Source organism: Saccostrea cucullata, unplaced genomic scaffold (genome assembly GCF_032062105.1).
Source record: "Saccostrea cucullata isolate Sc308-1 unplaced genomic scaffold, CSIRO_AGI_Scuc_v1 ctg2293, whole genome shotgun sequence".
Classification (NCBI taxonomy): Eukaryota; Metazoa; Mollusca; class Bivalvia; order Ostreida; family Ostreidae; genus Saccostrea; species Saccostrea cuccullata.
In genome coordinates this window covers 194,683-220,225 of record NW_026925499.1, presented here as the reverse complement: position 1 = coordinate 220,225, position 25,543 = coordinate 194,683, and the positions used below count along the sequence as shown (strand labels likewise).

General features: G+C 33.8%; 2 protein-coding genes across 2 annotated transcripts; both read right to left on the bottom strand.

Annotated features, from left to right (window-relative positions):
• Positions 1-4,197: 4,197 nt before the first annotated feature.
• On the bottom strand, positions 4,198-7,765 carry LOC134269034 (uncharacterized). The gene is made up of 5 exons (XM_062751256.1): positions 7,662-7,765; positions 7,360-7,507; positions 6,111-6,235; positions 4,988-5,111; positions 4,198-4,495 (listed from the first exon to the last, which is right to left on the bottom strand). Exons 1-5 carry the CDS (start codon positions 7,723-7,725, stop codon positions 4,231-4,233), a joined length of 726 nt encoding a protein of 241 aa, XP_062607240.1. The 5' UTR covers positions 7,726-7,765; the 3' UTR covers positions 4,198-4,230.
• Positions 7,766-11,732: 3,967 nt separating this feature from the next.
• Positions 11,733-23,697, bottom strand: LOC134269033 (uncharacterized). The gene is made up of 5 exons (XM_062751255.1): positions 23,626-23,697; positions 23,346-23,493; positions 20,294-20,418; positions 12,192-12,315; positions 11,733-12,050 (listed from the first exon to the last, which is right to left on the bottom strand). The coding sequence occupies exons 1-5, from the start codon at positions 23,687-23,689 to the stop codon at positions 11,786-11,788; spliced, it is 726 nt and encodes a 241-aa protein (XP_062607239.1). The 5' UTR covers positions 23,690-23,697; the 3' UTR covers positions 11,733-11,785.
• Between the last annotated feature and the right edge of the window lie 1,846 nt (positions 23,698-25,543).

The window sequence follows — 25,543 nt, the reverse complement described above, 5'->3', positions numbered from 1 at the left end:
TCTGGAATGCGGTGCGAAAAGGGGCCAAATGATCTATTGTTATTGATAATTGGACGATTTGACGGCATCTGTTGCATTAAAGTAATTTTTATATGATTTAAAATTATTATAATGAAATTTAATCTAAACTGTAATAACCCTAATTTTACCGATATACAACTAGGGATATTATATTCTGTAAATTAGATTACAAAAAAGATAGACATTTAACAGTATGTGATTGTGTGTCACCACTTGGTAAACATCAAAATCATTATATTAGAATAGCTATATAAATCGGTCAAAAACTTTACGAATTAAACTTTTTTTTATACGCTTGTTGAAATACATCTACGTGTTACATATTTTATTAAATGGAGAATTGTAATGTTTAGCATTGGAATTCATGGCATTACACTGTATTTTAATCATGTATGTTACATATTATTTCACCACTCTAAAGAAAATTCGAGAATTTCATTACAAAATGGGTACAAGAGGATAACCTTTGTATTTTTTGTTTGGTCATGCTTTTATAGTATCTAAGCCATTGTATCTGAAAGACATGATTCTTAAATATAACAAAATGACAGTATTTGGACATTGTGAGAGCTTGCATACCATGAACATCATATAGAACTGCAGGACAAGAAAATGTGAGCACGGGGATGCTCGAAATGATTCAGTAAAATATGATAATAATAATATGATAATAACAAAATATAATTTTGATTTGGTATATTTTTTCTTCATACATGTAATGTGTTTTGAAGTCCCTGCAAATCTCTGAGCACTTCTTTGTAAAACTGGCCATAGCTTTTGGTCGAACATCTGTCCCCTTTTCCTGCACACTCCTCTCTACGTGCTGCCGTTGATCGATTCCTGACAAGTGCTTACATTGCTAACAATTGACGAAGTTTATATCGTTTGTGTATATATTAATTTGAGGAAGTTTATACTTGCTTTTGCTTCAATCGCTTTGAAAAGTGTAGCTTCTTCAACAAGCTCAAATGAAAACTTACATTATACTGAGTATCATTTTACAGGAATAAAAATTAATACGATATTACAGTGAAGAATTGTTTTTATTTCTTAAAAGAAAATTGTACCCACCTTGTTACATGTAATGTCAGGCATGTGGATCAATTTTCGGGAGTCGTGTTATTATTCTACAAAGCTAGACGTCGGTATGTTAATTTTAACTTAATTTTCAGAGTCAAATATATATATACCGTAGAACAGGTATTTTTACGTGCTTCTAATTCTACTAATTTTTACGAAATTTATAATTCGGTAGAATTTACACGCGTAAAATTCCACAGTAAAAAGTAAAAGGACAGCTCGTGTAAATTTTAAACTTCGTATATATACACTAGACAAAATTGCTAACGCACCACTTATAAATTTTTATTTGTGAATTGAACATTTGCCGGATCGGTTCTGTTGAATATGATATGCCATTATTTCAAAAGCAGAGGGATTGACAAATGTCTTGGCATCATAAAAAAACCCTTGAATGACCTTCTTGTCCAAAAACTAATTTCCAGCTGTGCACTGCGCACCATTTTTGCACAGATCTGAAATTCTTGATCACTAAAGGGGTCTGTGAGATTGCCACAGGAGTAATACTAGTCCCCCTGTTAAAAATAAAATAACTAACGGTCATTGACTTTAATATCTCCTAGTAATCATCTGATACCTTAGTCCATACCAAATCCACTCCACTTTCGGTTGTCCCAGTTTTGTGGAAAAATTTTCAACTTATTGTATCCTGCTAACTTAATGCCGTGGTTTTCTGTAGTTAACATTTTTATGTTTATTTATCTATTTGGAACAATTTTTCGTGAGTGGAATTCATAAGCTTTTTATTGTTTTTAGTTTTTACAGATTTTTCTAAGGGAACCCCATGCAGACGCCATCATGTCTGCTTTTGCACGCTCTTTTAGCGTCAAACGCTGCATACGGTGTAATTTTTTTTCTGAGTTTTCAATTGATACAATTGGAAAGAACACAAATACAAAGACAAAATTGAATTTTTTTTCTTCAAAAATGGAATAGACACGATTTTATCTTATTCTATGAATTGGTCACACTTCAATAAACATTGTAGTTATTTATAGGGTTTGAAATTAATATGCCTTATTTTTTGTTAAAGTAAAATATTTATATATCAAATGCATCATAAACAGGTTTTTAAAAGTAAAATATTAATTCTCTTAGGTGGTGCGTTAGCAATTTTGTCTAGTGTATATATAAGAGTAATGCTAACTGCCATGCTTAGTCCCAGGTGACTAAATACTTAATTTAGCTGCTGACCTGCTGACCAGTCACACCCGCCGTATTACTTATTTAAAATTTCAAAGAATTATCAATATTATTTCATGTTATGATATATGCAAGATTTAAGATTAAAAATAATTATTTCTAAGGTAATTCTCCGATAAAAAAAAACGGATTTTGTTCGTTCTATTAGACAATGTACATGCATGTGGGTTGTATAATTTGATTAAATTGGATATCATTATATGCAGAAAAGGGGATACGATTGAACAAAAATGGCAGCATGTACTTATTTCCATTGATTCAATGTCTGATGAACTTGCCAATGCAGAAATTTAAAATTAATTAATTACAAATAGGCTCAATAACAATGTTATGTATATTTGTCGACTAACTAGTTATGTAGGCATTGAGAAATGTTTATTTCTTTGTAAAAAAAGTATTTATTTTCAATGAATTGATTTCACGATCACCCTGACCATAATAAGAAGCAAATAATAATTAAAATAAGATTTTTCACAAAGGCGATTAAGATCTACATGTAAGTACGTTTTATCACAATATTGATTACGCTATTTGACGAGAACTTAATATTGTACGACTTACTATATTGCTTGTTTACGGGCGATAATTAGTTCGTTCTGCATTCTATGATGTAAATTTCGCTTTTTCATTTTATTTGGATTTTGATTAATAAATTAAGAAAAACAAACAAGGGAAATGCTCATTTTACATGTAACATTCCGATAAAAACTTACAAAACGAAATTTACACGATTCTAAACGCACGATACGATTAAAAACGCACACGATTGAATCTGATACACGAACGATCTTTCACGTTACACGAACGATCGCTCACGATACACGAACGATTCTACACGATTGGTTTGTCAACAATAACGTTCCAGCCACTGTAAATACTTAATTTAGCTGCTGACCTGCTGACCAGTCACACCCGCCGTAAGTTCCCTGTTATGATCGGGAGATAACAGAAAAAATACGTCGTCAATTCAGTACATAAATAATGGAATAACAATTGGTATGAAAAACGTCAGTCAGCATTTGACTCAATGATACAGTGTATTTGCTGACAAGGTCATTGTATCGACCAAAAAACTTAGAAAACGATGCCTTTTAATGAGACTTCTGATACTCTTGTTTCCTCACCTTGTTTGGCAATAATTTACCTCGTGTTAGAAATTGTTCATACGTAGAGCATGCTCTTGCGTATCGAATTAATTGAGATATATATACACCGTATGCAGGTGATGAAGATATATCAGCAGATTCGTTTAAAGTCATCATTTCGCAAGTTCTATGGTCGATACAATGACCTTGTCAGCAAATACAATTTATTATTAAGTCAAATGCTGACTGACGTTTGTCATACTAATTGTTAGTCCATTATTTATACACCGAAGTGACAACGGATTTTCTCGTTTTTACCTGATCATGACAAGGAGCACACGGCGGGTGTGACCGGTCAGCAGTGGATGCTCACTCCTCCATGGCACCTGATCCCACCTCTGATGTTTCTGAGGTCCGTGTTTGCTCTGCTTCTAATTTGTATGGTTTAATGGACTTGAGATTGAATACTGTTCGTTATCTCCATATACTTATGAAAACTCATTCAATGTGCCAACAATCATTGATGTGGGATTTTATTTCAGATTATTTAAGTTTTTACGGATATGCTCAATTCATAAATTTTTTGATCGCGTACAAATTAAAATTGCGCTTGATCATATTTGACGACAAACATTTTATTTTTTGATTAATTTATGCAAAACTGTTTCCTGCCGTCTTTTGAAACAAAATTAGAATATAATTAATTTTAAAAATGTAATGGGCAATTGAAACTGTCCATTTTATTTCATTGTAAAATAGTAATTGACAATACAGATTAACATTTTCAATATATTTTTTATTCGTTTCATTAATGAAAATATGATGAGCAGGAATTATATAATTATAAGCCGAACAGTGATCTGACGACTCGTGAGGAGTCTACGACTGAAGATCCCCCTGTAAGGAAATTCTGGGCTGATGATGCCACCTCCAGAAATTCGTCATAGCAAATTTCTTTATAATCTGAAATATCCTGATACATTTGAAAAACATCTTGTAGCTCTTTTCCTAGCTCGACCATGAACTGCAAAAGAGCTCGCAAACCGTCGTTGTTACAATAAGCCGAAAGTTTCCTAACGGTGGCAATAACTTCTGACTTCATTTCACTGAAATCAAACATTTATTTAAAAATACAGTAAAATTATTTTAAAGATTATTTTAAGTACAATTGTGTGTGGCTTTTATTTATTATATAATTATAATGCAGGCACGTAGCATCGTATTTGAAAGTGGTGGGGCAGCCAAAGAATTTTTTTTTTACTTACCTGAAAAAGTTGACAAGAAAAGAAAAAAAGGGAAAAATAAAAAATTGCCCATAGTCGAAAATCCTATTTTGTGGGGGAAGGGGGGGGGGGGGTGAGGCCACTTTTTTCTCTATGTCAACTACTTTCAGTACCAATTTTTATCCTACATTTTCCGCACATCACTAATACCGGGGGGGGGGGGGGGGGGGGGGCAACAAATAGACTTTCAATTAACATTTCCTATAAGTATGGTTGTTGGGAAAAGTGGGTTGACCATGCCCCCCTCCCCCCCCCCCCCCCCCCCCCTGTTGCTACGTGCCTAAAAGGTATATAAGAATATAAGGAAATCTTCACCTGCATACGTCTGAATCGTTTCTTCTCATTTTGCCCATCAAACTTAGGCCATCCATCACCAGATCTTCAAAGAACATTTTCTGCACTTTGCCATTGTTCATACAGGCAATCAACTTGTCAAGCCCTGCAAAAAGTTTTGATTACAGTATGTACCTTCAAAGAGATTTTAAATTAGAATTAAATTACAAAACTTACTCTTTACTTTGATTTGAGTATTTACAACATCTTTGTAATATATATCCAACTAATCTCATGCTATGCATGTATATTTCAGTATTTTCAGGTATATTTCTTGAATGAAAAATTGCTTAGTTGTGAATAAATTTTTAAGCAATATGAGCTGCCTATTTGGAAATTTTATTTGGCTGTTAAAATGTGTTCTTATGATAAATTTGTGTGTAACTTAAACCTTTGTGATCAATAAGACTAAAATAAAACAGAAGAAAGACTGTATACAATCTAATATACAGTTTTTTTTATAAGAAATCATTATTGTTCAGGACGACACTTATGCAATTTTTATTCAATCAAAGCTTATAAATAATACTTCCATCGCAAATATGAACTGCAGAATTTGATTAACGTAATTTTTTTTCTGCCATTGAAGTAGTTATTTACAATTTTGCAACAAAATATTCTGACCTGAAAGTTGCAGCTCATATTGCTTTAAATATTAATAATTTGACTGTTTACAGGAAAAAATTTTCACATGGAAATCGTTTACAATAAATTTTTGGATATGAATTTTTTTCTATAAATCCATTTGAAAATTTGCATTATGTTTCCTATATTTTTATTTACAATATATAGAAGCAAAATTCGTGTCATTGTACTGACTTTTAATATGTATTACCTCACTATTCATTAGATGCAATTCTTTTTATTCACCTGTCAAGTTGTGTTTTCGAATTTTTCACTAAAATACCAGACATGTGGTATTACCAATTATATGATAAACTAACTCAGCAAATTTCACTTCTAATGTGAGAAAAGTAGGTAAATATTATATTTTTTCCCTTTGATCAGCTAAGTTCAAAAGAAGAAAACTTAACCCATGCTCATCCCTCCCCTCCCGCCCTCCAATTCATCTTTCAAAAAATGATATTAGAATCATAAGCCTTACTTTTATCCTTGGTACATACGATCCTGTCAAATGCTTCAACAAATTCCTTCACCCTTTTTTGCTCTTTTTTTGGGAGACAGTAGTCTACTCCCCCGGGTACACAAGCCTTGTACATGTCTAAAACACTGTTAAAGAAACGTAAAGTACAAAGTAACCTACCGTATATACTCGGCTATAAGTCGGTATTTTGGGAGTTAAAAATTGGTCTAAAACTCTACATGTATGTCAGACTTATAGGCGAGTCATAAAGAAATTGGTATTTTTCTGGAGGCTGATATGTAGTATTTTATTTGCATTTCTGACGATTATCGAAGAAAATATCTTGATGTATATAATTTATGTATTCTTAGATTATATTTATATAAAGTACAAGTATTTATATATTTTAATAAAATTTAATAATTCTATTTGTATTTTGAATGAGCATTGCCTTTTTGTTTGATAATTTAAGATTAAATATTATAATCATTTCGAAAGATATAAATTGGAACCAGATTAAAACAACAATAGATTTACTTGCAATTGTCGCACGATTTTGGCAAAAATTGGTACCGACTTATAAACGGGTCAACAACAAATCCCACCAAAATAACATCAAAATATACAACGGACTCATAGACGGACCGACATATAGGCGAGTATATACGGTATCAAGTAAGTTTTGTGCTAAATAAATGTGAGAGGAAATATTAAGTTTTGAATTAAGTAATTTGTAAGTGCTAGTAAAATTTAAACTACAATTTCTGTTAAACAGTAACTGTTTGATTTTATTTGAAGGAAAACATTTAGAACAGTGGGGATTAATTGCAAAAGGTCATTTGCTTAATTTAATGGATTTTCATTACAATTTGTTTTTCAAAATGACTCACAAAGATTGAATTAAATGAAGTTGTATCAATTATGTATAATTCGAAAATTGAATCTTACAGAAAATATTGTTTACAATAAAAATTTTCTAGAAGATTGATTGTTTGTATGTTGTTACACGTCCCATTCTGGAATTTTTTCACTTATATGGAGATATGCCAGTGAAAGGCTTCAAATTTTGTTCTTTACTCGGCACGAAACCTAACTGTTAGTTGCCGAGATCATAGTAAAGGAAGAGTTGCTATCCATTTTTTTTTCATCGACTTAGATCAGTCGCTGCCGAAATTCGAACTCGCGAACTTCCAATCATGGATGGAGCGGTCTACATAATGAGCCACCGTGAAAATTGAATATTGTTCAAGTACTATATGTATTTACCCACCTGCATCCAAAGCTAAAAAGTCCAGGTTTAAAGCGAAGTCGATTTCCCTCTGGAGTTCGTATGAAAGTGAGTCTTTCACTGAATTCATAACGAAGATTAACTTTACTCGCCAAACACATTTCAGTAGGACATCGTAATGGAATCCTGGCTATAGAAAAAATAAAGATAAAAGTTAGTATTATACGCGTTTGCTTCGTTTATTTATGCTTCATCTGAGAATTTCCTTTATATCTAGCTTAACTCAAAAGAATCCTACTTTTCGCTGGAGAGAGAGAGAAAGAAAGACGGAGAGAGCGACTCACCTTCATACAAGTCCATGTAGAGTGTTGCAATAAAAACTACAGAGAAAAATCGAAAAGAAATCATTTCTTTGAGAGTTTTTCTATGTCTTCTTGCAATTGGCAGACCTATGTAATTCAACAACTGTTTATTTACCTTTAGATTTTATAGTATATCTACGGTTATTAAACATGGATTGTAATGAGAGAAAGTGGTCTCAGTTGATTGTTTTTCATAATTGGACAATTTGAAGGCATTTGCTGCAACTATAATTTAAGCTTTTATCCACCGCATCAACTTAAAAATGAAATATCTACTTTCATACATAGACTGATGAGAGAAGGATATGGAGATAAGGAAGAGTATTCAATATCAAAGGCCATAAAGCTTTATGATGTATATGTATCTATTTATTTGTAAGTCTAACTTTTGCTGATTCTGAAATGTGTTCAAAGTGCATGGGGGAGCGTCAATTGGACATTGTAAACCCAAGGAATCACCTTATATACATGTTTACATGTATACATGTTTAACTCTTTCATGTTTTATTTATAACAAACACCATCTTTAATGCATGTAAAATGTGTTGGCAGCATACCTCTCCGTTAAAAGTATCTCGAAAACATTTTTTAAAAATATTATTAAAAGCAAATTTCCAACAATCATGAACTGTATTTGACCCTGACGCCAAATAACTTCAATTTCACCAAATTTCTAATTATCATTATTTGAAGTCGTAAATTGGTTTTCAAATTGAAATAAAATGACCCACAATAATTTATGGTTGTACACATCAAACGAAATCCGCTTAATTAGACAGTCATTTTTTCCAAGTAGCTAAACTAAAGAAATAGAAATGGAAATATATCAAAATAGAATCCTATATGTATTTTTTCTCCAAAAATTTTCTGAATTTTTTTCTTTATTTTGGTAATTTCTAATGCAGTTTGTGTCTATGCTGTATATTGTACAGTTATTGCATGATTGTGAGGGAGACATGAAGATTTCTTCGCCCATGAAAAATCAACGCCCGAGAGGAATATGATTTTTCATGGGCGAAGAAATTTTCATTTCTCCCGAACATTCATGCAATAATTTTTTATTATACCGAATCAAGCACAATGCCGGGAATATAAAGCAAAACCATATTTGTGACCTTACTTAAAATAGAGTAAACATTTGATGAGATTAATATGAAACAGGCGAAAGTTACATGTACACCACTATATATATAGTGCTTCATAAAAAAACTCCTTCTTGACAATTCAGTCTGATTTACACAGTAGCAACATTCATTAATTCTCCACTCATTAAAACACTTTTCTAAATATTGATATTTTACAATTTTATACTGACATAATTAATCAAAGATATAAACTGACCAAATTAAGTATTAATTATCAAAGATAATCAAGTGTCTAATTTTTCGATTTTATGGAGTGATTAATCGATTGGCTTGCGTGATAATTTGCATAAACGCCGAGGGCCTTTATGCATAAAATTATCACGCAAGCCAATTGTTTACATGATCATCATTATAAAATCGAAATATCTGAAAGTTATTCTTTATAATTATATGCTCTTGATTCCACCAATCCACGTGCTGCATTTACAAGACCAACTTCCTGTCTGTATCCCCCCCCCCGCCCTGCACATGATTTTTTTCAATCTGACTAAAGCCAGACCTCTATTTACGCTATCGCATAGAGGTAGCGTAAATAGAGGTCTGGCTTTAGTCAGATTGGATTTTTTTCAACCGCGCCTATTGAAGAACCATTACATTTATGTGGAAATATTTTCAATTCTATTTTTTTCTCTGTTATAACACTTTGAACTCACTTTAAAGTTAGCGGAGTTGATTTCTTGATTATTCTACTGGAATGTAAATAAGGTAGGTCGATAGGTCGGCAGCTAAGAAGGCCTAATATGCATGCAAATCTCGTGCAGATCTGTCTCTGTGTCTGACGATAATGAGGCTAGCTAGAAAATCTCGTGCGGCTGTCTTTGTGTTTGACGTCAGTGGGTGAGGACTTTTGAAGTATTGGCATGGGAGTCCTCGTGTAATCTTAATCTTTTTCTACATTTTTAAAGTCTTAATCTACAATTTTATTTATGCAAATTACTAGTATCCCATGTTTGCCAATATTGTTGATGTCCTGGCATACTATACTATCTAGAAAGCGATTCCTGTAAAACTTAATTAAATAACTTTTTGTAATCTTATCTCGGAGAAAAACATTGGAAGGGTTAATATTTCACAATAAAATGGAATTATTAGGAATCACTGTCTAGCTAGTATAGTATGCCAGAGACATCAACAATAGTGGGAAATGTGGCGCAGTCCGTTCTGCGTCACCGTATGCAAGGGAAGAGCCTCGAATTTAGACCTATACGTGTTCTCGGCACTCATGGTCATTGAGCAGTGAGGATTCTTTAATGTGCCAACGCTTACCATGACACGTGACCTACATTTTTAAGGTCATATCCGAAAGACCCATGACTTTCACTTCCACTGCCAAGCACCTGGCGAAGGAAAATCATTACCTATGTTTACGTCTTAGATACGAGGGTTGTTCGAAAAGTTCCTGGATGATGCCAATCGTCGTTATATTACTGACTAAAAATTCAAATTTAGCACATTATAAAACGTAATATATTTGTTTTGTTGATATGTGAAGTTTCATACCATTCGGCTTAACAAAAATCGATTAACTTAATTTTAAAATCAGCATAATTTGTACCCGCAGAGCAAACTTAACGGCAATGTAACGTCAAATGATAGCGTCGAGAATTTTTGAAACCTACTATCATTATACATTTCAAACATATAATTCAATACCCATTTATAAAATCTTTTTTCCAATACTTGACATTTATTCTTTACTGCTCTTCTTGTATTATTTTCTTTGTTAAGGTTTTATTTTCTTTTATTTCGTCACTTTGCTTTCACGGATAAGCAACTCTGAAGCTCCTATGTCGATCTTGACGTTCCAACTTTTTAATTTTTTTGTTCAAATTTTTACAGATAAACCGTATCTTCACAAGTCATTCTCATCTAATACAGAGTTCCTGTCACTGAAATTTTGCCTGTACTATATGGACACAAATGCACAACTCGCTTGTGACATATTTTCTTGATTCCTTCAATTTTTTTTAGTAAAACACAAAATTGCAGCTCCATGCCGTTCTAAAACGTCATTGATTTTGTCGTTTTCATTAAGAACTACCTATCTTCTCAATTTGTTTTTTTTTTTAAAGCAAAATATAAAGCCACAATTTGGTATACGAATCGATGTAACAATTCTTAATACGCTACGTTGTTTTTTTTTTTTTTCGCTACATTTTAAGACGGCTCTCTCACAACATGGTGTATTTCCGTTGAAACGCCATTTTGGTCCCAAATGATCAAATTTAAATTTACTTAACACCGATAAATAACTGAGTATAACACACATGCGATGTTGTGTATGGATTGTAGATTGTACCACCTCAATTGATACAGTTTATTGCCCAAGACGTATATTTTCTATGAAAATTAATTGTTTGTCAACTTATTCAATTTCTAATTAGAGTAAGATTTTCAGGTGAGAAAAAATGATTTAAAAACATGGCTTGACCATATGCTAATTCATCATTACTTGTCAAAACGCCATACACTCCGAAATTTATTTTTTGTTCACTAAACATATAAATTATGCTTTCCAGCAAATTATATCCTCCCCTCCTACTGCAACAAGGCTTATACTTTAATTTGTGTTAAAATTATACAGTGTGTACTTTTATACCTATAAACATTTTGCAAAAACGTTTTTATTTAAATATTTTTGTATATGTATGAAAAAAAAGTCAATGACGTCAAAGATTTGAAATTTTTTGAAGAACCAGGTGAATTGTTATTGAGTAACATTGATTATAGTAGTAATCCACTTAATTTTTGTTTTTACGAAGATTCTTAATTTTGGAGCTTTGATTGATTAATGTAAAATTGTTTCCTGACGTCTTTTGAAAAAAAAATATTATTAATGATAAAAATGTAATGGGCAATTAAAACTATTTTATTTCATTGTAAAATAGTAATTGAAAAAGACTTAACATTTCCAATAATATTTTTTATTCAATCCTTAAATGGAAATATGATGTACAGGAATTACAAGCCGAATATTGATCTGGCGACTCGTGCGGAGTCAACGACTGGAGCTCCCCCTGTAAGGAAATTCTGGGCAGATGACGTCACTTCCAGAAATTCGTCATAGCAAATTTCTGTATACTCCGAAATATCTTGATACATTTGAAAAACATCTTGTAGCTCTTTTCCTAGCTCGGCCATGACCTGCAAAAGAGCTCGCAGACCGTCGTTGTCACAATAAGCCGACAGATTCCTAACGGTGGCAATGACTTCTGACTTCATTTCACTGAAATCAAAAATTCATTTAGAAAAAAAGTAAAATTATTTTAAGGATTATTTCAAAATCAATTGTTTGTGGGCTTTTTTTTTTTTTTTTTTTTTTTTTTTAAAATTAAAAGCTATTCAAAATAATAAGGGACTTCTTTACCTGCATACGTCTGAATCGTTTCTTTTCAGTTTGCCCATCAAAGTAATGCCATCTATCACCAGGTCTTCAAAAAACATTTTCTGCACTTTGTCATTATTCATGCAGGCAATCAACTTGTCTAGCCCTGCAAATAGTTTTGTTTACAGTATGTACCTTCAAACAATTTTTTTTAATTAGAATTTTTAAATATGGTTTTATTTAAATTACTAAAGTTACTCTTTTCTATTATATGAGTATTTATAACATTTTTTTAATATATATTCAATTTATCTCCTGCTGTGTATAATTCCAGTATTTGCAGGCATGCTTTTGAATGTTTTGAGGAAAAATTGCTTGGTTGTGAATATTAATTTTTAAAAGTGGAAGTTGAATGTTTTATAGTACAAATGGGTCATAAGAAAATCGCTTACAATAGAATTTCGGATGTAACTTTTTTCTATAAATGCATTTGAAAATTTTGTTTCCTATATTTTTATTTCATGTTATATAGAAGCAAAATTCGAAATCCAAGTGACATCATTTTACCGAATTTTTATATGTATAACTTTAATTTTGTTATACATTATATGAAAGTTTTTTTATTAATACAAAAAACATGTACATGTGTTTACTTTTTACCTTTTAATGAAAAAAACGATTACGAGAGGATCTACCTGAATTTAACAGTCTTTCACTTTTTTAGGTCACCTGAGTAAACTCAGGTGACCTATTGCTATCCGTTTTCGTCCGTCGTCGTGCGTCGTGTGTCGTGCGTCGTGTGTTAACATTTGAACATTTTCAGCTTCTTCTCTGAAACCACTGAACCAATTTCAACCAATTTTGGCATACAGCATCTATGGGTGAAGGGAAACAAAAATTGTGAATTTCATGGTCCCTGCCCCCCTGGGGCCTTGGGGGTGGGGCCAAAACCACTAAAATTAGTGCAATCTTTAAAAATCTTCTTCTTTACTCCTGGACATCCAGCAGTCAAACTGTTGATATGACTGTAATCAGCATTGAGTCCTCTACCAAAATTGTGAAATTCATGGCCCCAGGGTCAGGGGTTCTAGTGCTAGGGCGGGGCTCTATTGATTATATAGTGAAATTGCATTAATTCTTTGAAAATCTTCTTCTCTGCTCCTGCGTATCAAAAAAACAATCTAAGTACATTGTTATGATGAACTAGAGTGCCTCTTTCAGATTTGTGAATTTTATGGCCCCAGGGTCAGGGGTTCTGGTGTTAGGGCGGGGCTCTATTGATTATATAGTGAAAATGCATTAATTCTTTGAAAATCTTCTTTTCTGCTCCTGGGCATCAAATAAACAAACTAAGTACTACATAGTTATGATGAGCAAGAGTGCCTCTTTCAGATGTTTGAATTTTATGGCCCCAGAGTCAGGGGTTCTGGTGTTAGGGTGGGGCTCTATTGATTATATAGTGAAAATGCATTAACTCTTTTAAAGTCTTCTTCTCTGTTCCTGTGTATCAAATAAACTAACTTAGTACATTGTTATGATGACCAAGAGTGCCTCTTTCACAATTGTGAATTTTATAGCCCCAGGATCAGGGGTTCTGGTGTTAAGGCTGGGCTCTATTGGTTATATTATGAAAATGCATTTATTCTTTAAAAATCTTCTTCTCTGCTTCTGGGTATTAAATGAACAACACAAAGGACATAGTTATGATGAGCAAGAATGGCGCCTCAACCAGATTTGTGAATTTTTACGTCCCCTGTGTCAGGGGTTTTGCCATTTGCTTTAAGGGGAGGGGGGGCTCTTTTAATTATATAGTGAAAATACATTAATTCTTTGAAAATCTTTTCCTTTGCCCCAGGGTATTAAATTATGCCAATGATCTAAGTATAAGTTGTATATATTTTTTTTTTAATGAAAAAAAGGTGCATCTAGCAAAACAGTTAATTTCATGCCCCCCCCCCCCGGGTCAGGGGTATTGGGGGGGGGGGGGGGGTACATAGTCTGAAAATAAATTAATGCTTTGAAATCTGCTTTTTAGCTCACCTGAGCTGAAAGCTCAAGTGAGCTTTTCTGATCACATTTTGTCCGGCGTCCGTCTGTCTGTCCGTCTGTCCGCCTGTCTGTAAACTTTTCACATTTTCGACTTCTTCTCAAGAACCGCTGGGCCAATTTCAACCAAACTTGCCACAAAGCATCCTTGGGTGAAGGGGATTCAAGTTTGTTCAAATGAAGGGCCACGCCCTCATTCAAGGGGAGATAATCGGGAATTAATGAAAATTTGGTGGCATGTTTTAAAGATCTTCTTCTCAAGAACCACTGTGCCAGGAAAGATGAAACTTATGGGGAATCATCCTCAGGTAGTGTAGATTCAAGTTTGCTCAAATCATGACCCCCGGGGGTAGGGCGGGGCCAAAATGGCCGACCAAAGTTTTATATAGAAATATATAGGAATTTTTTTTTAAAATCTTCTTCTCAAGAATGACCAAGCCATAATTCATCATATTTATATGGAAGCATCCTCAGGTAGTGTAGATTCAAGTTTGTTCAAATCATGACCCCCTGGGCTAGGGCGGGGCCAAAATGGCCGACCAAAGTTTTACATAGAAATACATATAGGAAAATTCTTAAAGATCTTCTTCTCAAGAATGACCAAGCCATAATTCATCATATTTATATGGAAGCATCTTCAGGTAGTGTAGATTCAAGTTTGTTCAAATCATGACCCCCGGGGGTAGGGCGGGGCCAAAATGGCCGACCAAAGTTTTACATAGAAATATATAGGAAAATTCTTTAAAATTCTTCTTCTCAAGAATGACCAAGCCATAATTCATCATATTTATATGGAAGCATCCTCAGGTAGTGTAGATTCAAGTTTGTTCAAATCATAACCCCCGGGGGTAGGGGGGGGGCAAAATGGCTGACCAAAGTTTTACATAGAAATATATAGGAAAATTCTTTAAAAATCTTCTTCTCAAGAATGACCAAGCCGTAATTCATCATATTTATATGGAAGCATCCTCAGGTAGTGTAGATTCAAGTTTGTTCAAATCATGACCCCCAAGGGTAGGGCGGGGCCAAAATGGCTGACCAAAGTTTTACATTGAAATATATAGGAAAATTCTTTAAAAATCTTCTTCTCAAAAATGACCAAGCCATAATTCATCATATTTATATGGAAGCATCTTCAGGTAGTGTAGATTCAAGTTTGTTCAAATCATGACCCCCGGGGGAAGGGCGGGGCCAAAATGGCCGACCAAAGTTTTACATAGAAATATATAGGAAAATTCTTTAAAAATCCTCTTCTCAAGAATGACCAAGCCATAATTCATCATATTTATATGGAAGCATCTTCAGGTAGTGTAGATTCAAATTTGTTCAAATCATGACCCCCGGGGTAGGGCAGGGCCAAAATGGCAGACCAAAGTTTTACATAGAAATATATAGGAAAATTCTTTAAAAATCTTCTTCTCAAGAATGACCAAGCCATAATTCATCATATTTATATGGAAGCATCCCTAGGTAGTGTAGATTCAAGTTTGTTCAAATCATGACCCCCGGGGGTAGGGCGGGGCCAATATGGCTGACCAAAGTTTTAGATAGAAATATATAGGAAAATTCTTTAAAAATCTTCTTCTCAAAGATGGAACATCCATTTTTGTTCATGGGACTACTTTTGGATTTTACCTTTTCAATAATAAACCAATTTATACTTTTACCTCGCCACAGTGCTCAGGTGAGCGATGTGGCCCATGGGCCTCTTGTTTTTAATGAAAATGTAATTGAATTTGGACAAGAATTTTCCAATGAGGAATAAAACATCAATTAATATCAAAATTAATGACTTAAAAATATATAACTCAAGCAAATTTTCTTTTCTCTTACATAAGAATGATTAGAAAAAATCAGAATGATAATTTTCAATATTTCTTTTATTTGAAATATAACTAAGAATTTTGAATTGCGTAATTAAAATGTCAAAATACAATATTTAAAATGTCCACCTGAAATTTGCAGTCGGAACATTTTTTTTTTCATTTCTAAAACATTTTTTAACCATACCTGTCAAGTTGTATTTTCGAACTTTTCACTTAAGTACCAGGTATATGGTACTAAATATTGTTGATAAAATGAACAAATTTCACGTATTATGTGAGAGAAGTAGGTAAATATCTTAGCACAGATATTTGAATTGAAGGGGGGTGATAATTTAAGTAAAGGAGAAAGTCCGAAAACTGTCCATTCTGTGAGAGAAAGAACTGTTCGAGGCCCGAAGGGCCGAGAATAGTTTTTTCTCTCACAGAATGGACAGTTTGAGGACTTTATCCTACTTAAAACATTGTCTCTATCGTTAACTTAATAAACTGTCCCAGGTGATGGTGATGTATTTGCTATGATTACGTCATACACTTGATTCTCCAGAGAGTGAGAGGTGAAAACAATATAGCTGTATTGTTTAACTTAATTGACAGTGCCAGGTAAATTTACATCACTTGATTTCTGACCACTTCCCATGTAAAGCTTCATGAATGAGGATGTCCTCATCGGATGGAGAAAGTAATGCATATTTCTCCAAAATACAGGAAAAAGGTCGGTAAATACTCGAAAGTAGGTAGACACAAGCAGAAGCCTGTAGGTATGCAGAATTTGAAGTTAGTGTTCAAGTTTTGACAAAAAATATCGCAATCTTTGTGAACAATCAGGATTTAAGGGACACATATACGAAACAACAACACCGGCGACCCGCTTGTATGAAGCTGCGATTGAGGAACAGCTAATAACAGAGAAAACGGGACACAAATCTATTACAGTTTTATCCTACAATTGAACCAACAATGAATAGTAGCAGAGAGTAAATGAAATAATTCATGGAAATATGGGGATTCAGATAATGGCAAGTGTATGAAAAAGATGAAAATTTGTGATCCCTGTCCCAAAAATGATTCCACCTGCAGTACATCTAGTGAGGTTATCATTTCATCAAGAAATATGCCTTAATTATGTTCCCCAAACGAAGTTGGGGAACATATTGTTTTTACTCTGTTTCTTATTATTATTATTCTTATTAAGGTCTTCCGTCTTCACGGAAGACCTTATAGTGATTCTACTGTTTCTTATTATTATTATTCTTATTTTTTAGACAAATTTTGTGCACGCGATATCTCGAGAACTATTCATCGGTTTTTCATCAAACTTTCAGGGATGATGCGCTCTTATATGCCATTGTTACATTTGGAAGAATTTTGGAACAAGTCGCTTCCGGTGCCAAGTTATGGCCATTTTTCTGATTTTAAAATGAGATTTTGTCAGTTCGAGATCTAAAGAACTACTAAAGATATGAACTGGAGACTTGTTGGAGAGCATAGGGCATGACTTCTAGATATGCGGAATGTCCTTTTCGTGTGTCGTCAGTACTTCCGGTCGCTACCAGAAGCGAATTAAAAAAATCAAAATTTTCAACTTTTTTGTTTTTCATTATTTTTCTTTGATTTTTATAGGGTTAATAGAAACTCTTAAATGAATGCGGAATGTGTAATTTGTTTTAGAATTAAAAAACCCAATCTCCAGAAATTCGCATTTAAAGATTTGAAGCGCTGTTCCCGATGGCGTAATGGTTAGCGCGTTGGATTTTCACGCGGGCGACCCGGGTTCGATCCCCCGTGGGACTGATGTTTTTTTACGACTTTTTCAGCTAGATTTTTCGTTTTTTATTTCAGAATCGGACGGAAGACCTCGCAACGAGATCGTTTCTAGTTCTTATTATTATTTTTCTTCCTGGGAAAATTTTGTCCGCGAGTGATCTTGTAAACTACACATCCGACTTAGGTGAAACCTTTTTAGGGTAAGTAGGCATGTTATGTAGATTTGCGGAATCAAGGTCATTTTGCGTGCACGTGCTTGCAAGAGCGCGCACGTGCAAAACTTAAAATGACCAATATATAATGGATATAACCGTAACTTCTCTATTTTGTGACGAAATGTTTTGAAACTTATAATGTAAGGATATATTAGTAGTATGCACAAGATGACATGGTCAAAATAGCAAGATCGCACGTGCATGCACGTGTGCTTCGCTCTGATTGGCTGAAACTAAAGTATCAATATCTTTGTTGTTTTTTAATAAAATCATTTGAAATTTTGAACATAGTCATACATTAGGGAGATCTACAGCCTGTAATATAAGATTTTTCATGAAAGCATGTGCATGCACATGTGCTTGCAAGAGCTCGCACGTGCAACACGAAAAATGTCCAATATAATTGATACAGACTTAACTATTAAAATTATTGATGAAATGCTTTGAAACTCATTTTATAAGTATATATTAGAAGCATAGACAAAATGTCATGGTCAAAAAAGTAAGATCTCACGCGCATGCACGTGCGCTTCTCTCTGATTGGCTGAAACTTAAGTCTCAATATTTTTCTTGTTTCTTGTCATAATCCTTTGAAATTTTGAACATAGACCTACATTATGAAGATCTACAGCATGATATATAAGAATTTTCATGAAAGCATGCGCATACCCGCGTGCTGCAATCTGATTGGCTGAAACTTTAAATGGCTATATCTACTTTGTTTTTTGACGAAATGCTTTGAAATTTAAAACATTGTCATGCATTAGGATATCATACAATATGATATAGAAAAAAATCATGAAAGCACGCGCATGCACGTGTGCTGCAATCTAATTGGCTGAAACTTGAAATGGCTATAACTCCCTTGTTTTTCAGCCAAACAGGATGGGATTTAGAATATAGATAGATGTAAGGGACTCCTACAAGAAGGTATGGTCATCATGCACGTGCACGCACGTACGTGCATTTGGAACAAGTGAAATGAAAAATACACTTGAAAGAGTGATTTTTCATACTTTTGGACTGAATGCTTTAATATATTGTATATTAAAATATGTAGAAAGTGTAGACAAGATGATATGATCATAACGCACATGCATTCACATGCGCACGGGTGCAATGCTAAAATTTGAATATAATTGGTATCCTTCTGAGAAAACGTTGTTAAAGTCAAAATGCACAGAGTTTGTCTTATTTAACGAAGCTTACAGGGAATATGGCACCAAAAAGGAGTTGGGAAGCGTTTGGGGAACATCTGTAACGGTCCCCGTTACAATTAGCACTAGTTCTCTTTTAAAATTTAAATTGTTGTTGGATATATTTTTAAACATTCATGGAATGGATCTACTACGTCATTTACAACTGTTGTGAAGAGGATGAGACGTTTGTTTATTAAAAAAAAACTTCTGGATGTGGATGTTCTAAAATCATTATCCATCAGGATATCACATTTTTGCACTGGATTTGTCATTTCCAAAGAGGATATATACTGTTGAAGTTTTCATATACAAATGTTTGATATTTATGCATAATTGTATATTGAATTAAAAAAATTATTTGCTTGTTTTCATTACTAATGAACATGACAAAGTTCAGAAAATGTTTTGCATTTTATGTATTGTTTTCAACATTTAAAACCTGTACATTAAGTTACCTGTAATCGTACATTAAGTTGACAAAAAGCTGTAGATTAAGTTAAGAATTGAGAGTTTTGTCAACTTAATGTACAGTTACAGGTGACTTAATGTACAGGTTTTAAATATCCAAATAAATTATACTATATAATGTACTAAAAACACAAAGGATTACATAACAAAAATGTTTTAATGATTGTTTTAAAAATCATTTTTTTACATTGCGCTCTTTCAGCATAAATGCTTCCCACAGCGCTTTACAATACATTATTACCCAAGCAGACTAAACAATCCAGAGTCAGTGCAAGCAGCCGTTCAGGCGCTAGAACACTAACATTCTGACAATATCTTGCATTTTCTATAGCCAGATACCCCTTTTACACTTGGGTGTACACTTGGGCGACAAAACGTCGACTTGCTGCGGCCAGGATTCGAACTCACAACCTTTCGGTTTAGAGTCCGGCACCTTAACCACTAGACTACCGACGCTACGGTAAAATAATTCAATTATCCTTACTGATATTATATTTTCTTCCCTTATTTAGCTAAGTTCAAAAGAAGAAAAAAAATTAACCCATGTTCAACCCTACCCCCCCCCCCCCCCCCCCCGATACTTCAATTTATCTTTCAAAAAATAATCAAAGAATCTTAAGTCTTACTATAATCCTTGGTGCATGCAATCCTGTCAAATGCTTCAACAAATTCCTTCACCCTTTTTTGCAACTTCTCTGGGATACATGGGTCTAAGCCACCGGGTACACAAGCCTTGTACATGTCGAGAACACTGTTTAAAACACGTAAGGTACATGTACATAATAACCTATCAAGTAAGTTTTTGGCTAAATAAATCTGAAAGGAAATGTTAGATTTTGAATTAAGTAGTATGTAAGTACTCGTAAATTCGAACTACATTTTTGTTACACTGTAACTGTTTGAATTTACTTTATGGACAAACATTAAGAACAGTGGTGATTAATTGCAAATGGTCATTTGCTTAATTTAATAAATTTTCATGACAATTTGATTATTAAAATGACTCAACAAAGATTTAATTAAAATGAAATCGAATCAATCTTGTAAGTTCAAAAGTTGAATCTTACAGAAGATATTATTGACAATGAAATCTTCTAGAAGTTTGATTGTTTGTATGCTGTTTTACGTCCCTTTCGAGAATTTTTCACTTATATGGAGATATGCCAGTGAAAGGCTTCAAATTTTGATCTTTACTCGGCACTCAGGGCAATTGAGCAGGAACGGATCTTTATCTTGCTGGCACCTATCGTGACACAAGAACTTAGTTTTTAAAATTTCTTCCGAATTACTCGAAACCTAACTGTTAAATACCGAACGCATTACGAAGGAACAGTTGCTACATGTACCTATTTTTTTTTCATTGACTTAGATCAGTCGCTACCGTGATTCGAACTCGCGACCTTCCAATCAGGGATCGAGCGGTCTACATGATGAGCTAAGATGATGGTAATTTTCTACATGACGCATAGTGCTTAAGATTTCGGAGCCCTTTCTCATGGCAGTGATTTCTCCTTTGGACAGAGCATTTTTTTCCACAAAATACAAGAAATCAAGTTCAGTCATGCCTGTAAAAAATGGATAAGTCTAGCCGCATAAAATTTTCTTTTTATTTAATCAAATACTTTGTTAACGTACTAAAAATTGAAAAAAGGTGCAGACGTGTAGGGGTATTGGCAAAAAAGGAGAAAATTAAACATTGAAAGTCTACAATTTCTCAGTACCTTGTGTTTTTAACGTTTCAAAAATGCATCATTTACAGATTATATTAGGATAGACATTGTATACACTCATCGAGGTATATTATTTATTTGTCTAAGATTTCTCAGGAAGAACATTGGATGGTCGAAAAAAAGTGGTTTTCAAACAGTTTACATCTTTACTATTGCTAAAAACATAACATATTCTTAACTCAACTTATTCTTCTTTGAACGTGAGAGCGGCATTTATATTAGTACAAATATTTGAATTTTTCGGGGCGAATATTTTTAGCTCACCTGAGCTGAAAGCTCAAGTGAGCTTTTCCGATCACATTTTGTCCGGCGTCCGTCTGTCTGTAAACTTTTCACATTTTCGACTTCTTCTCAAGGACCGCTGGGCCAATTTCAACCAAACTTGCCACAAAGTATCCTTGGGTGAAGGGGATTCAATTTTGTTCAAATGAAGGGCCAAGTCCTCATTCAAGGGGAGATAATTGGGAATTAATGAAAATTTGGTGGCATATTTTAAAAATCTTCTTCTCAAGAACCACAGTGCCAGGAAAGATGAAAATTATGGGGAAACATCCTCAGGTAGTCTAGATTCAAATTTGTTCAAATCATGACCCCCGGGGGTAGGGAGGGGCCAAAATGGCCGACCAAAGTTTTACATAGAAATATATAGGAAAATTCTTTAAAAATCTTCTTCTCAAGAATGACAAAGCCATAATTCATCATATTTATATGAAAGCATGCTCAGGTAGTGTAGATACAAGTTTGTTCAAATTATGACCCCCGGGGGTAGGGCGGGGTTAAAATGGCTGACCAAAGTTTTACATAGAAATATATAGGAAAATTCTTTAAAAATCTTCTTCTCAAGAATGACAAAGCCATAATTCATCATATTTATATGGAAGCATGCTGAGGTAGTGTAGATTCAAGTTTGTTCAAATCATGACCCCGGGGGTACATGTAGGGTGGGGCCAAAATGGCTGACCAAAGTTTTACATAGAAATATATAGGAAAATTCTTTAAAAATCTTCTTCTCAAGAATGACAAAGCCATAATTCATCATATTTATATGGAAGCATGCTCAGGTAGTGTAGATTCAAGTTTGTTCAAATCATGACCCCCGGGGGTAGGGTGGGGCCAAAATGGCTGACCAAAGTTTTACATAGAAATATATAGGAAAATTCTTTAAAAATCTTCTTCTCAAGAATGACAAAGCCATAATTCATCATATCTATATGGAAGCATGCTCAGATAGTGTAGATTCAAGTGTGTTCAAATCATGACACACGGGGGTAGGGCGGGGCCAAAATGGCCGACCAAAGTTTTACATAGAAATATATAGGAAAATTCTTTAAAAATCTTCTTCTCAAGAATGACAAAGCCATAATTCATCACATTTATATGGAAGCATGCTCAAGTAGTGTAGATTCAAATTTGTTCAAATCATGACCCCGGGGGTAGGGCGGGGCCATAATGGCCTACCAAAGTTTTTAAAGATATATATAGGAAAATTCTTTAAAAATCATTTTCTAAAAAATAGCAAATCCATGATTGGTCATGGGAATACTTTTGGATTTAAACTTTACAATAAAAAGCCATTTTCTACTTTTTCCTACCCTTAGTGCTCAGGTGAGCGATGCGGCCCATGGGCCTCTTGTTTCTTATTTATCCCTAACGGAAAGATATATTTTCGTCCCTTCGTTCAGTTCAGGTCAAAAGGAAAAAAATCACACCTTTCAAAAATATGGAAGCACGATTTTTTTCCTCATAACATTTATCAATCTTTCTTTATTATATATATATATTTTGGTGTGTTGTATTGATTTTTTTTCAAATTGCAAGCGTATTGAACTTGGTAGAGTAAAGTAAGGTTGCTTTAATTTTAAAAAAAGTAATAAATACAGTTTGTGTTTAAACAGCAGTTGAGTCTGTACAATTTCAATTACAATAATATCCAAGTACATTTACTCACTTGCATCCAAAGCTAAAGAGCCCAGGTTTAAAGTGAAGTCGTTTTCCCTCTGGAGTTCGTATGAAGGTGATTCTTTCACTGAATTCTTTACGATAATTAACTTTACTCGCTAGGCACACTTTTGTAGGACATCGAGGAAGAATCCCAGCTAGAGATAAAATAAAGTAAATTTTAGTATTGAAAGAGTTTGTTAATGCTACATCTGAGAATTTCCCTAATATTTAACGTAACTCAAAAGAATCCTGCATTTTGCTGGAGAGAGAGAGAGAGAGAGACTTACCTTCATATAAGTCCACACAGAGTGTTGCAATAAAAAATACAGAGAAAAATCGAAAAGGAATCATTTCTAGATATTTTTATATGTCTTCTCGGCAGACCTATGTAATTTAACAACTGTTTATCTACCTTTAAATACTACAGTGTATCTAGGGTTATTAAATATGGAATGCAATGAGAAAAAGCGGCAATAACTGATTGTTCTTCATAATTGGACAATTTGAAGGCATTTGCTGCAATTATGATTGAAGCTTTTATCCCTCGCATTAGCTTGAAAATGGAATATCTACTTTCATACGTACACTGTAGTCTGATATGAAGATTTGAATATATTGTAAACTTTAAAAGCAAGTCATGCTAGAAAAAGGGTACGTTCTGTTACTACATAACATGAAAATAGGTTATCAAAATGTTTATAGTAATATTAATTAATTAATCAAAACTTCTCTAAAGATGTACTGCGCGAGCATAAATATTTCATTTTACTTAATAAAGATTTTGTATTATTTTAACAAATGACATACATGTATAATATATTGTAATGTATTAATACGATACTTTTGTACTACAAAAAACTACTTTTTTCAATATTTCGAAGAATCTCGGAAATATTCTAGCTGTAATCGGAAGGCAGCTACATGTAAATATTTCAATATTTTTGTTATGTATGATCATATAATAATATTATATGTCAAAATTTTGCTGATTCTGAAATGTGTACAGAGTGCATAGGGGAGAATCAATTGGACATTGTAAAGAAATCGCCATCTTGAAGAAAGGCTATATGTACATGTTTAACTCTTTCAAGTTTTGAGGTCACCTGAGTCACTCTGGTGACCTATTGCTATCTGTTTTCGTCCGTCGTGTGTCGTGTATCGTGTATCTTGTGTTAACATTTGAACATTTTCAGCTTCTTCTCTGAAACCACTGAACCAATTTCAACCAAATTTAGTATACAGCATCTATGGGTAAAGGGGAACAAAAATTGTGAATTTTTTGGTCCTCGCCCCCCTTGGGCCTGAGGGGTAGGGCCAAAACCACTAAAATTAATGAAATATTAAAAAATCTTCTTCTTTACTCCTGGACATCAAGCAGTCAAACTGTTGGTATGATTGTAATTAGCATTGAGTCCTCTACCAAAATTGTGAAATTCATGGCTCTGGGGTCAGGGGTTCTAGTGCTAGGGCAGGGCTATATAGATTATATAGTGAAGATGCATTAATTCTTTTAAAAAAATCTTCTTCTCTGCTCCTGGGTATTAAATAAACTAACTAAGTACATAGTTATGATGAGAAAGAATGCCTCTTCCAAAATTGTGAAATTCTTGGCCCAAGGGTTAGGGGTTCTGGTGTTAGGGCGGGGCTCTATTGATTATATATTGAAAATGCATTGAATCTGTGAAAATCTTCTTCTCTGTTCTGGGGTATTAAATAAACTAACTAAGTACATAGTCATGATGAGCAAGAGTGCCTCTTTCAAATTTGTGAATTTCATGGCCCCAGGGTCAGGGGTTCTGGTGTTAGGGCGGGGCTTTATTGATTATATAGTGAAAATGCATTAAATTTCTAAAAATCTTCTTCTCTGCTCCTGGATATTAAATAAACTAACTAAGTACATAGTTATGATGAGCAAGAGTGCCTCTTCCAAATTTGTGAATTTCTTGGCCCCAAGGTCAGGGGTTCTAGTGCTAGGGCGGGGCTATATAGAGTATACAGTGAAAATGTATTATTTTTTCAAAAATTTTCTCCTCTGATCCTGGGTATTACTTAAACTAAATAAGTACATAGTTATAATGAGCAAGAGAGCCTCTTTCAAATAAGTTAATTTCATGGCCCCTATATCAGGGGTTTAGCTATTTGGTGTAAGGAGAGGGGGGATCTACATTACATTAATTCTGTGAAAATCTTTTCCTTTGCTCCTGG

What these genes read in the sequence shown, in the direction of transcription:
- LOC134269034 (XM_062751256.1), bottom strand. Translation starts at nt 7,725, where the DNA reads ATGATTTCTTTTCGATTTTTCTCTGTAGTTTTTATTGCAACACTCTAC. An exon ending in CTTTTTAGCTTTGGATGCAG is followed by an intron (nt 6,236 to 7,359) that starts GTGGGTAAATAC and finishes TTTCTTTAACAG; the next exon opens with TGTTTTAGACATGTACAAGG. An exon ending in AACGATTCAGACGTATGCAG is followed by an intron (nt 4,496 to 4,987) that starts GTGAAGATTTCC and finishes GTTTGATTTCAG; the next exon opens with TGAAATGAAGTCAGAAGTTA.
- LOC134269033 (XM_062751255.1), bottom strand. Translation starts at nt 23,689, where the DNA reads ATGATTCCTTTTCGATTTTTCTCTGTATTTTTTATTGCAACACTCTGT. An exon ending in CTGTGTGGACTTATATGAAG is followed by an intron (nt 23,494 to 23,625) that starts GTAAGTCTCTCT and finishes TTTTATCTCTAG; the next exon opens with CTGGGATTCTTCCTCGATGT. An exon ending in AACGATTCAGACGTATGCAG is followed by an intron (nt 12,051 to 12,191) that starts GTAAAGAAGTCC and finishes TTTTGATTTCAG; the next exon opens with TGAAATGAAGTCAGAAGTCA.